The following is a 12,273-nucleotide window of genomic DNA, read 5'->3' as shown; positions in this document are numbered from 1 at the left end:
TACACACAATAACCTGCACAATATTATTGCATGAATTTATTCACACACAAAACTCATTGCTATTGTTTGATGCATTGATAGTAAAAGGAATAAATTTTTGGGAAATATCACATTAAAGAGGTGCAGGAGCATACATTTGTGCCTACCTACCATCTTTGAGATGTGCTTCTCCACTTCCTTTGTACACCCGCTGCAGTGCATTGATACCCTTAAAACCTCTGTCTGCAAAATTACACAAATGAGTTTATATATTATTAAGAAGAATGAGCTTAAGAAATAAACACAAAATAACTTGGCAAGTAAAACACTAATATGCTGGAATTACCTTGGCCTCCAAATGAAAAGCCAGTGTCTTCTCCTCATCGACAGCATCTCTTTGATCCTTTAAACCTGAAGCTAAAGTATTGCAGATTAGCTGCCCAGAATTCAGTTCTTATAGGACTGAGCAATCACTTAAAAGTCAAAAGTTTTTGGCCAACAAAAGCCAAGTTGGTCCAAAGAGATTTATTTAAAATTTTCTCCACGGGTTTATTTGTTTAAAGCTAACAAATACCTCTTTGAACATTAATTGTATCACAAGATGGTGAGGAAATTTCAGGAGGACATTAACGAACACAACTGCTGCACAATATCTGTAATGAATATTTGTCTTGCTCATAATAAAACTGCCAACGATCCCACCGCACTCCATGCGCACACCAACATGCAACTCGCGACACGACCGCGAGAGCCACTCGAGAAGGGCGCCCCATCGCTCGGGAACGGCAGCGTCGCCGGACTCTCTGCCTGCGCCGTTGATGTCGTCGGTGACTGAGCCTCACCGGAGGCGGCGGTCTCGTTCCCCACCACGCTCACTTGAAGCTTCATCCCTCCCAAGCAATGCAGCTGGTTCCCGCACACGAAGTACCGGTCGCCAGCGGCCGTCAGCTCCACCGTCGTGTTGCCGTTGCTGCTCGTCAGCAGCGGGCTGGCCACGTCGCAGCTCTCGTACCCGGCTTTGTCCACCTCGCTCACGCTGTGGTATTGTGAGTACTGAAACACTGCCGCAATTTCAATTCGTTAAATGAAAAACTTAACGATCATAATCGACAGCATTCGTATTGTCGAGCAACGTACCTAGAGAGTCGTCAACATAGAAGATCTTGGAGGCCACCCAAGAAGCGAGGTCGGCACTGATATCCCACCCCGCGCGACCGCCGACGGTGTACACCGTGGAATTACCGGAAACGGTGAGGCAGAGCAGGGAGATGGCAGGCACAAGCAAGAAAAGCCTGGTCGCCATGGCTAGTGATCACAAAGCAGAGTATTTTGGGGTATAAATTGGAGAGGGTTTGTGAGGTTTATTGTTAGCCTACTCTGCACCCACTTTTGCTTCGCTTGTGCTGGAAGTCTCATGGAGTTGACAGTGGAGATTTGGAAGGGAGGATCCTAATGGTTGAGAAAAGTATCGAGTTTAGTTTTGTTTAATAGACAAGTAGGTAGGGGAGATCGAGTAGGTGGTCTACATGAAATAGAGCATATTTTACCTCCCAGATAGATTCAAGATAGCTCCTGATAACAAGGAAACTAAAGGGAGTCCAATTCATGTTGATGATGTAGGAGCTCTCCCCCAAAGGAGTAGCAAAGGATCGTAGCTAGTATAATTCTATTAAAACATTTTGTATAATTATACTTTTCAAATTGGTATATGCACCTAAAATGTACTAGATGTATACATAATATTGACTTGATATTTTGCATGAATAATGTTCCAATTAATTGCCTCTCAAAATGGATTAGCTAGGCAACATATTTTTAAATTATAGTAGTGTTAGCCTTTGTATAAATATCACCTACTGAGATGCGTTTAATGTACAACCATTTGAAAATTTCAATTATGAAACTCACACAATTATATTCAGTTCTCAATTTGCATCTATCTTTTAGTTATTTCTTTTATGTTCATGCTCCAAGTTTCAAAGGTAGGAGGAATCTTATGCTAATCTTATTATTCCCATGCGTCAAACATAAGCGATTCCACAGAGACAAGAGTGGAATATTCACGTAGATTAGATAAACAGTCCTGCACTGCCTCTCCCCTAGCCCACAACCCCGGCGAGTCCCACAAGCACCAGCCCACCAAGCAGCACTTTCCCAGCTGAAGACGCCGACGGAGGAGCACCAGACGACGAGCCGGAGGCTGGCGAGGCCGTTCCCGAGGGCGACGACGGCGAACTCGGTGTTGTGGAACCGGCAACGCTGACCTCAAGCTTCATGCCGCCGGAGCAGTGACCGGGAGTGCCGCAGATGAAGTACCTGCTGCCGGGCTCGGTGAGACTGATCCTGGTGCTCTGGTCAGTGTACGTCTGGATGGAGTTGCTGGAGGAGCAAGCGTTGAAGTCCGACTCGCCGACCTCCGCCACGCTGTGCTGCGAACTGTACTGGAAAACTGACATCCAATTCCATATATAGCTAGCGTTTTTCGTCACCATTCATCGAAGAAGACTACATTTAACAAATAATAATTAAAAAAATAATTGGAAATAAGCTCACGTAGTGAGTCGCCGACATTGAAGGTTTTTCCGGAAGCCCAGGAATTGTAATCGACGCCGCTCGTCCACCCTTGTGAACCGCCGACGGTATAGTCGGTGGCGGTGGCAGCCGGAACAGCTACTGCGACAAAGATAAGAAGAACTGCTGCAGCAGCCATCAGCTCTGGTGTCTATCAATGAATTAATGGACCAAATGTTGATGCAATGATAAATATAGGCACTGCGAACTAATCTTATCATTGATTTTTGAATTGGTTGAATCATTGGATGATATACTAAAGGGCAGTTATCAGTTCATCACCAACCCTCTTGACTTTGGTGCACCTAATTCAATGAGTCATTGTTCTTGGACTTTCCTCCTCTTTGCTTTGCTTTGCTGACTTAATCCGTCTACTTGATTCTTGGGAGCTAGGGAACACTTCTCGTCATGAGCAACTTTGGGAAAAAATGAAAAAAAAATCAAATCCTGAGATTTTTTATTTAAATATTGTTATAACAAGTAGCTATTGTAATATTATAACATTTAATATAATATTATGGTAGTAGTTATTTAATAATTATTATATATTATTATAATTAGTCAAGGAGTTGCTACAACTATTTTAAAATAATTTTGATAAAGTTTAAAATTTTTAATTAAATTGATAAAGATTATTTTAACATAATAGTTTAGGATTTAAGGTTCAAATTTTAGGAATTTAAAATTTAGAGTTTAAATAAAATTGTGTAGTTACCTAAGTAAACTTAAGTAGTTGCTATAACAATTTTAAAGTGATTTCAAATAATTTAAAATGATTTCAATAAAATTTAAATTTTTTAATCAAATTAATAAAAAATATTTTAATATAATAGTATTTTATGGATAATAATTTTGATTAAAATAAAATAATTAATTAATAACTACTTAGTGTAGTTATATATTATAGTAGCTATTAATTAAATGCTGCAATATTAACACTAAAATAAATAATATTTTTGATACAAAACATGAAAGGATCCTTTTTATTTTTACCCATGAACTTTTGTGCATGTCTAATTACTTGAATTGAAATCGTGCAACTTCAGTTTCTTCCATTGGTGATCAACAGCATCTTTTGATCTTAAGTGATCTTTTTTTTTTGTTAAAAAATAATAATATTTGTCCAACAATATATACATTGTGAATAATCAATGCAAATAGTAAAGTTGAATAAAAAGAAAATTAGTCCAAAGAGATGTAGACGTTTATTATTTATCCACATCTTTTAGATCAAGAAGAAAATTAATTATGTTTATTTAAATTCTTAGACAATCCAGTAACAATCAGCTTATTGCATAACAATAGTTCAAAAGTAAACTTCTGGTATCGTAACACTAATTAACCATGCCTTCTTTGGCGGCATTACTATCATCACTAGTCCCTCATCGACACACGAGATAATTCGGCATGAAATTCGAATAGGATAATTCCCACCAACAAAACTAATCTTCTCGAGCCCAAGTTGGTCCACCCAAGCTTGCTCTTGTGCACCACTGACGGTCTCGTCTACAACATTCGAACTCGTGACGGCATGTGGCTCGACCACCTTATCCCCCGAGTGATCGCTTATGATAAGAGAGTAATTCGATAAATCCTTCCTTTGAACTCTCCTCGTAGCCACTTGAAAGTAATTGTCTGCGATTTGGCCACGAGTGGATTGCACATTGTTAGTCTTCGGGTCAGCCGCAAACAGTAGGGTGGTGTGAGTCGCACTCGGGTTCGAGCCGAGGTCGATGGACTTAAGGTGGTTGGGTTGACCAGGTCGTTGAAAATAGGCGAGGTGGAAGATGGGGGAGTCGGTGAGTTGACCTTGGGTCAACATGGCGGCGTGGGTGTCCGTCCATGACTTGAGGAAGTGGCCCAAGAAGAAGGGGTCAGCGAGCAGGAGGCTGCAGTTGATGCCTACGGAAAAGCCACCTCCATGGAATTGAGTCACCTGCAAGCTATCGAGTGTTTGTTGGGAATGGATAGAGAGAGATGATTTGTGATTGTAACGCGGAACTGACCTGGACGTAGAACAAGGCTGAGAAGTTTGGGTTCTCCTCGTCGACGTCGACCCAGTGAGCCAAGTGCGCCTCCCAGCGGTCGCCGTCGCCGGACATGAACTCCGCCATAGTCGCCTCCGCAGTGGCCTGGACCAGCCGCGCTCCGCAGTCGTTGAACTTGACTTCCCAGTGCTCGCTCCCATCAGTCGCCCGCCTTAGCCGCCCGGCCATCACCGGCTCCGTCGCCAGCGCCGCGCTCAGCGACTCCTTGATCCACGCCCCCACCATCGCCGGCGTCGCCGCCCCTTTGTCCTCGTAGTACAGCACGATCCGCACCCGGCTCTGCAGCAGCTCGGGGCGGAGCGGGCCGCCGGCCGTTGAGATGCGCCGCGACTGCCCCGGCGGCGTCACCGCCACCGGCATCACCGACTGGACGACGTCGATGTGAATCTGCTTCCGGGGAGAGGCGGCGGCGGCGGCCATGGCACGCTAAACGCTAGCAAAAACAGAGCGAACGGTACCAATTCCTGCTTCTACTTGAGTACGCTGCCTTGAAATAAGACCGTATTTATTAAGAAGAAGAAGAAGAAGAAGAATAAATTCTCGGTTTACGTCAAAATGAGAAGAATTGATTGGCAGTGACTTGTAATACGATCGCCATGTGAAAAGTAGAGCGGCAGATGGAGCAGGTGGCAGGCGAAGGCGTGCATTGATTGCACAAGGAGAATCTTTCAACTCCATCTACGATACTGTTTTTTCCCAGTTTGACGCAGACGGCGGTGCCCAACATGTGTTCGTAGATTGGCCAGAGAAAGATTCAGTAGCAGTAGATGAGCGCCCTCGATGCTTCAACTCCGTTTCTGGGCCATTGCTTCACGAAATTGGCTTTCACCAAGAACAGTTCGAGTAGTTCGAATGGTTGGCTTGCACATCGAACTTATTTATTGCCAACAATTTAATATTTCAGATGATCTTAGTTGACTAATTTCACATAATAAATCGGTGACAAGAAAGCCACATACTAAGAATCTGATTTCCTGAACAGAACAAGATAAGAACAAGTATTGAAACCCTCAAGATCAAGATCAAATTAAGCATCCATTTGAAGGAAACTTCTGGAAATTATAGCAACAAGCATTGACCGAGCTAAACATCCATTTGAGCAAAATATCAAGCTGGAAGAGTAAAATAAGTATTTGGAAATATTCATCTAAACAAATATTCCTGCTCTAGAGTAATTTTTATAATTTTTGAAAAATTAATTTAACCTGAAATATGTTAAAATTAAAATTCAGTTAACTCTTATTTATTTTTCAATTTAACTCTTCAAATTTATACTACAAATTAACTATTGATTTTGCAATTACTCTCTTCTTCTGTAAAAATGTTATTCTATATGATCAGTCCCATAACAATCTGTTAAAAGGTAAATTGAAAAATTACAGTTGATCATGACAAAAAAGATATTACAAAAGGTGCAATTACTCTCTTCAATTTAGTTAAATAAGTTAACACTTAATTTATCTAATTAATCAATTAAAATAATTAACATCAAATTCCAGATTTTTTTTTATTATTTTAAATAGACAACACTTTAGAAACTTCCACTTGCCCACTCCTAAGTGGCTAAGAGATTTTGAAAAATTGAAAGCATTTTGATAATTTTAAATTTTATAGCGTATTTTTAAAAAGAGGCAAAATTATAGGGGCAATGTAGAATTTCTTACTTTGATTTTATCATTTTATATGCCGAGATATTTGGAGAGAAAAAAATAGTTTTTTTTTAAAAACTTTTTTTTTTTTTTTCCCTAAAACTAATTACAAGTCTTATATCGATTTTTTATTTTGAAAAAAATATTAACAGCCTCGTGGTCTCGCTTCTCAGGCGAGGAAGACGCGAACGCTGCCGGTTTTGCCGCTCTCGCAAACCGGGCACACGTCGGCCGCGGCGTCACAGGCTTCGCACAGGCAGAGATGGCGGCAGGGGAGGAGCACCATCATCGCCGGCCGGCTTCGGCACGCGCGGCACGTGCGCGCCGCGTCGTCGCGGTTCGGGTCAACAATGGCCGACCCCGCATCCTCGGCCGGCGGGCCGTCGCCACTCCGCGCCTGGGACAGCGCCGCAGCTGCAGCGGCTGCCTGCTGGAGTTGAGAGTGGAGGGAAGCTGCCATCGCCTGGTCGGCCATGGCCTTGGCTTGCCACGCGTTCGACTCGCTTCGGAGGCGGACGAGGCGGTTCTGGAGCTCGGCGCTCCGCTGCGCCGCTCTCTCCACCTCCGCCTGCTTCTCCCGGATGAGCTTAGAGGCGGCCACGCTAGCGGCGCACAATAAAGATCGGTAGTGCATCCGATGCCTCTCCGCCAGCGCGATCTGTAGTTGCTCGCCCTGAAAAAGGAAAAGCACAACATTTTTTCGAAGCCGTAATCGGACAAATTAATCGATCGGATAAGGGATTAGAAGCGAATGGTACCTGGGCGCGAAGGAATTGCTCGATTTCTTCCCTGTGCCGGTTGATTTGGGAGATTAGGTCATTGGTCAAAAGAAAAGAGGGGAGGGAAGAGGGAGAGAAGGGAAGGGAATTGGTCACGGTTTGGGTTTGCTGTTGGTATTGTTCTTCCAAAGAAAGACGGAGGCCAGTGGATACAACGGGAGGCTGGTGGCTCTGTACCTGTGCAAGGCTCACGATCACCGGAGGTGAAAACGGGGTGCGACTGTGTTGCGGATGTAGCGATAAGAGATCAACGGAGCCGTTTTGCTGCGGCAGTGCTGGCTGTGGATCGGCCATGCTTTCTGCACCTCTCTTCCTCGGATTCGCTGCCGCTGTCGAAGGAAACGATTGCACCTCCATCAGCGAACTAAATCAACAACAAACTGCGCAAGAAGACCAAATCAACAACAAACTGCGCACCTCCACCGGTCAGCAACAACCCTGAAGGATCAAGAAAGCCACCAGCGGCTCGAGGCAAGTCCATTTCTTTCCTATCCCGCTCGCTTCTGTGCCAATCCAGCAATAAAAAATCGCCCAGAATAAACCAACAAAATTCGATTTTGAGAAAGAAACTGGTCGAAAGCCATCGACAAACCGTTCAAGATTGGAACTTGAACTTCGATGGAAGAGGATTGATTGATTACCCAGTCTGGAACGGAAAGTTACAGGCGCGTCGGGAATGAACAGCCATTACTGAAAGCTTTGAATGCAACTTTTTTGTGGTTTCTTCTGCACTTCTCCTCCTCCTCCTCCTTCTTCTTCTTCGTCCTCTCCGCCTCTCTCGCCGTCTTCAATTCAATGCTGGAATTGTATCAAAAACGGAGACAAATGCGATGGACAGGACCGAAACACTCCAAAGAGATCTTCTTTTACTCCTCCACAAGGACCGGCGGAAAGTGTGAGGAAGAGAGGGAGATGATGATGATGCTAAGCAGCATGTAAGTCCTCTTTCCTGTTTGCTATCATGCTTTGAATAAATCGATCCACTTTCCTCAGTAACAGTGTCTCATCTGGTGCTGAGATTTCTTAAGCCAGTCATTGTGCTTGCTGCATGGATTTCCATAGATGCTCTTCTCGTTTGCTATCATATTTATTTGGTGCTGTTACTGCTTCTCTTTCTTGGCATTGGACTGCAGTCCAAACTTCAGACCCGACACTTTTCCTTTTCTTGCTTCTTTTCCTTCTTCTCTTGGAAAACCATTAAATGCAGCTTAAAAACAAACTCTTCATCTTCAAAGTTGGGTTAAAAATTGTAACCGTAAATGAAAGATCAAATTAAATGATGTTTGTATTGGATGACCCATTTTTGATGCAGTATTTATTGTCCTTGGATTGTATTGGAGATCAAATAATTCAATCGCACAATATTTTTCATGCTGTTTTAATATTGTCATGCATGACATCAATTAAACTATATTATATTATACATACTTTTTCTAAAATAATTTGTCAAACTTCTTCTAGTGTTCTCTCCGGATGTGCATGCGGTGATCTCGAGGGTTTCAGCATGAAGGTGACATCCAAAGAGAACAATTAAGGGTAAATTTTCTTTGGGTTGACCACAAACAGCTCTGGTATTAGAACAAGCTAATTTTTTCAATTTTTATGCTTTGTGCAATGTGTATTGGTCATTCTTAAATCTACTTCTTTTTTGTTTTTTGCTTTCTACTGTATAAAGTGTGAATGCTTAATTATGCTCGTGATGTTGATAATCTTGATTAAATACTGTCTTTCGGCATTACATCATGTCATCAACTTATAAACTATAGAGTGGATTTAGACATGTTCCTATTGATTGAAGTTTGAAAGGGCTCTTTGTATTTACTGTGTTGATTTACTCAAATTGGGAAGGTCGAAGGAAGATGATTAAGTTATTTGTTTAACTTGTAGGTCTCTATCGAACTTCTCACCCTGCATTTTCCTTGTGCTCGTATGCCACATGTCTTCTTCTCGAAAGAAAAAAAAAATCAAACAAGAGTTGTTAGCTTGCATCTCCCTTGGGTTGATTCCTCGTGGTTTCTCCCAGTGCTTTGTTTGTGCTTACATGCTCGTGCACCTTCTCCTTCTTTTCCCTTTGTTCGGTCATCATCCTTCCATGTGTACTCTGTATCTTTTGGAATTGAATTATTGCACCTTCACAAGCGACAAGTTGCGCAATTATATTAAAGTTTGGAAAACATTGCCAAGGTGACCATTGCAAATGAGTTTATTCAAAGATGTTTCAGAAGCATGCCCTAACTTTTGATGCCAAAGGTGGAGAATGGCCTACTCATGGATGGTGGTAGAAAGAAAAAAAGTTGAAGTGTGGAGCTTGATCATTTCAAATGAATGCCCCACCTTATTGTCAATCTCAATAACTTTCTTTCTTGGTCTTTTGTTTCTGTACCTGACAAGCAAAGGAGGAAAATCTGCATTCAAGATCTTGATCTGCAAGTTCTTCTACCGACAAAAGATCATATGATATGACCAATATCTACTAGATATCGATATACACCATATGTGTAAGAAACAGAGTTTTATTTTAAATAAATATAGTTGTTGGTGTCAGTTCACAGATCAATTCTAATAGGTGCATGGTCATGTTACAAGTTTGATCCTTGAGCACATTAATAACCCCATATTATGATTCTTCTTTAAATATATGGGGATGTTGAGCACAATTATATGAATCTCTAGATCTAACTCGGTAAATAAGTCTTTTTTTTATGTAGTCTAGAGACTTTTCTGTTCATTCTCTGCTAAATCCAAAAGTATAAATAGTTCTTCCTCTTAACAATTAACGTCTTAGATTTTTTATTCTATTAGAAAAAAATATTTACAATGCACAGTAACTGTAATTCAAATAAAAAGTTAGACAGAGAAAAAGAGAGGAGGAAATGGCATCACCCATGACCCGTCTATGTTTTCCTCTCAAAGCTAGGTTCAAATGGCTTGTAGTGGAAGTGATCCATGTAACTATCAAAGACATAAAATCATCATTGTCTTCTTCTTCTTCATCTTTTCTTCCTTCAAAGCACTGTGTTTAGTTCTTCTTGTAGACAATGATGTTTATTAGGGCGATTAACTATTCCACTAATCAGACTTAACAAAAAAAAAGTTGGGACTCATATGTGGTTAAACCATGACATAGGTGATTATGCCTTGCTTAACTAGATTTATATGTTTCTTTCTTTCCTTAATTTGAACCTGTTTATTGGAGGAACTCAAATTACGAATTCCACATAGTCTGAGAAAAGTCATACTCTAATTAGGTGAAATAGGATAGAAGATCCTAGAGAACTCCAAATCTACTCAAATCCTCTTGTTGCACTTTGTCATTCATCTCATGGAGCTTTTCATGTTCATCTAATTGACTTGTCATTCATCACATTGTGAATTGGAGGTAGAGAAGGTGGATATGAAAGCCTTCCGTGGAAGATAGCATGAAAAAGACAACTTATACGAAAGGGACATATACGAAGATTTATGTGAGAAATACACCTTTAAATCCATCTAGACAACTGAATAAATAATGATTCTGATTAATCTTATGCTTAATTCTCTTCTTGATCCGATCGAGCAGGCTCACTCAAATAAGTTGTTCAATAGCAAGTGGCTGTGTAATAAATTAAGATATCATAGTAATGAAAACAAGAGAAGCAGCAAAAAAAAGAGGGAGATGGATTCTCATTTGTCGCTTTCTTCACTTTAATTTTATAGATGGAACATGATTTGTCGTTTTATTTTTGTTCATATTCACTCAAGCCATGAGCAAATTAAATGCCCATTTGCCTCTTTTATCTAACACCAAAGATGTGAAGGACAAGATGAGAGAGCATGCCATCTGAAACCACAAAGCAATTAGTCATCTTCAAAAAGAAGTCAAAGCCAGAAAAATCTTATTGGTTATAATCACATTGGAAATGGATGATTTACTCTCTTTTTTCTTGATCAGATTTCTTTCCATTGGTTCTTTTACTGTTACTCAACTCTTTTACTATCTGCTTTTGCTTTGCACCAAGGCAAAAATGAATTTCAGATTTACGATCTTGGCAACACTTCTAAGGTCTTTACCAAGTTAAACTATCTTCTTTTTTTCTAGTAGATCATCTAAGATGGAGTTACAATGAACTGTTATTTTCCATCTTCCTCCACTAGATTTATTTTTCTGGAGTCCTGAAAAGATTCATTTATGTATGCCAAAGCACATGAATATTATTGGACTGAATAATTCCATGTTTCTAGGCGCATTTCCAGGCCACAATAAATTCTTATGTCTTCAATCTTTGAAATAGTCTAGATGAGTGTGCAGTGGATGACCTACTTCCTACTCTTTAACCATTCAAATGTCAGCTTCGACTGTCCTGTTGAAATTAAACCAAACCTTTCACATGGCCACCCATTTCTGTGCAATCACTCCCATAAGCTATTAGGTTTTCGAGGTCTGATTGGCCTTCTTTTTTCTGCAGATCATTCATTCCATAAGTTTCACAATAGTCAAATAGTTCAAGTGAGAAAAATGGTGCTTTCCCAATGAATCACTTCTCCATTAAGTTGCGTTTTCACTTGGCTTGACAAAGAACAGTAAACTTCATAACTAAGATCAAATGCATAGGCATCTCACATGAATAATGTTCTGTGTAGCAAACGGCCTAAAAAGATATCATTTATATATGAAGTACATACAAGAAGGCCAAACAAAGCTTAACATGTGCAAAAATATGGATCGCTGAAAAATACCTTCAAAAAAAAAAAAAAGATGTCAATGAGGTGGTGGATTTGTGCATTCCTATGCACGTTATTTTCCTTATAATTGGAGTGCTATACATGTCATCATTTGAAACTGAAACACATCAAACAAACTATAGCAATCAAGAAAAAAAAAGTAATTTTTTTTCCATTATTGAAGTTAGGTTGCTGATTAACACACCTTTCTTTGTTATTATATCTTGAGGTGATCAGAGCTCTCTTTTAATCAAGTCGTAGGTAAGGATGCCAAACTCACTGTCTTCATTCGAGTTAGGCCAAGTGATCTTTAATTGATTTGATGACAAATTGAGGAACTTTAACTGATCCAACCACTGTGTTTGTTTTCTTGGAAGGATGTGCAATTATGATGGTGCCATGTTCATGGTATCTTATTCTTTTGTGCATCATACTGATCCTTAGAAAAGCTCTGCACTTACTTTGCAACACCTCCCATTTCTGACTTGGGATGGAAACTGTAAGTCTTGGTCATCTCTCATTAACTGCAAGTGCTTCATAGTGCTC

General features: G+C 40.6%; 4 protein-coding genes across 5 annotated transcripts; all 4 read right to left on the bottom strand.

Annotated features, from left to right (window-relative positions):
* Positions 1–550: 550 nt before the first annotated feature.
* On the bottom strand, positions 551–1,282 carry LOC141842056 (stellacyanin-like). Its single transcript, XM_074730271.1, has 2 exons — positions 1,117–1,282; positions 551–1,040 (listed from the first exon to the last, which is right to left on the bottom strand). Exons 1-2 carry the CDS (start codon positions 1,280–1,282, stop codon positions 655–657), a joined length of 552 nt encoding a protein of 183 aa, XP_074586372.1. The 3' UTR covers positions 551–654.
* Positions 1,283–1,970: 688 nt separating this feature from the next.
* LOC141837365 (mavicyanin-like) lies at positions 1,971–3,561 on the bottom strand. The gene is made up of 3 exons (XM_074724780.1): positions 3,544–3,561; positions 2,533–2,701; positions 1,971–2,428 (listed from the first exon to the last, which is right to left on the bottom strand). Exons 1-3 carry the CDS (start codon positions 3,559–3,561, stop codon positions 2,079–2,081), a joined length of 537 nt encoding a protein of 178 aa, XP_074580881.1. The 3' UTR covers positions 1,971–2,078.
* A 171-nt stretch (positions 3,562–3,732) lies between these two features.
* LOC141840939 (uncharacterized) lies at positions 3,733–5,050 on the bottom strand. Its single transcript, XM_074729043.1, has 2 exons — positions 4,557–5,050; positions 3,733–4,486 (listed from the first exon to the last, which is right to left on the bottom strand). Exons 1-2 carry the CDS (start codon positions 5,016–5,018, stop codon positions 3,857–3,859), a joined length of 1,092 nt encoding a protein of 363 aa, XP_074585144.1. The 5' UTR covers positions 5,019–5,050; the 3' UTR covers positions 3,733–3,856.
* A 1,366-nt stretch (positions 5,051–6,416) lies between these two features.
* On the bottom strand, positions 6,417–7,752 carry LOC141839776 (BOI-related E3 ubiquitin-protein ligase 1-like). 2 transcript variants are annotated; one of them, XM_074727602.1, is made up of 4 exons: positions 7,668–7,752; positions 7,444–7,529; positions 7,006–7,355; positions 6,417–6,920 (listed from the first exon to the last, which is right to left on the bottom strand). In XM_074727602.1, the coding sequence occupies exons 1-4, from the start codon at positions 7,712–7,714 to the stop codon at positions 6,417–6,419; spliced, it is 987 nt and encodes a 328-aa protein (XP_074583703.1). In that variant the 5' UTR covers positions 7,715–7,752. The 2 variants fall into 2 exon arrangements, with proteins under 2 accessions (XP_074583703.1, XP_074583704.1); XM_074727603.1 differs by having other exon boundaries at positions 7,619–7,689.
* Positions 7,753–12,273: the final 4,521 nt, after the last annotated feature.

This window comes from Curcuma longa, chromosome 11 (assembly GCF_044706935.1).
Source record: "Curcuma longa cultivar G26 ecotype Majalengka, Jawa Barat chromosome 11, ITB_CL_G26_1.1, whole genome shotgun sequence".
In the NCBI taxonomy this organism is placed as follows: Eukaryota; Viridiplantae; Streptophyta; class Magnoliopsida; order Zingiberales; family Zingiberaceae; genus Curcuma; species Curcuma longa.
The sequence above is the reverse complement of the archived record's forward strand: the minus strand, read 5'-3'. Positions and strand labels throughout refer to the sequence as shown.

Coding starts and splice junctions, on each gene's coding strand:
- LOC141837365 (XM_074724780.1), bottom strand. Junction 2,429..2,532: donor CAATGTCGGCGACTCACTAC/GTGAGCTTATTT, acceptor ATTGGATGTCAG/TTTTCCAGTACAGTTCGCAG.
- LOC141842056 (XM_074730271.1), bottom strand. CDS start 1,282: ATGGCGACCAGGCTTTTCTTGCTTGTGCCTGCCATCTCCCTGCTCTGC. Junction 1,041..1,116: donor CTATGTTGACGACTCTCTAG/GTACGTTGCTCG, acceptor AAATTGCGGCAG/TGTTTCAGTACTCACAATAC.
- LOC141840939 (XM_074729043.1), bottom strand. CDS start 5,018: ATGGCCGCCGCCGCCGCCTCTCCCCGGAAGCAGATTCACATCGACGTC. Junction 4,487..4,556: donor CAGCCTTGTTCTACGTCCAG/GTCAGTTCCGCG, acceptor GATAGCTTGCAG/GTGACTCAATTCCATGGAGG.
- LOC141839776 (XM_074727602.1), bottom strand. CDS start 7,714: ATGGCTGTTCATTCCCGACGCGCCTGTAACTTTCCGTTCCAGACTGG. Junction 7,530..7,667: donor AACTTTCCGTTCCAGACTGG/GTAATCAATCAA, acceptor GGATTGGCACAG/AAGCGAGCGGGATAGGAAAG. Junction 6,921..7,005: donor AGCAATTCCTTCGCGCCCAG/GTACCATTCGCT, acceptor TTCCTTTTTCAG/GGCGAGCAACTACAGATCGC.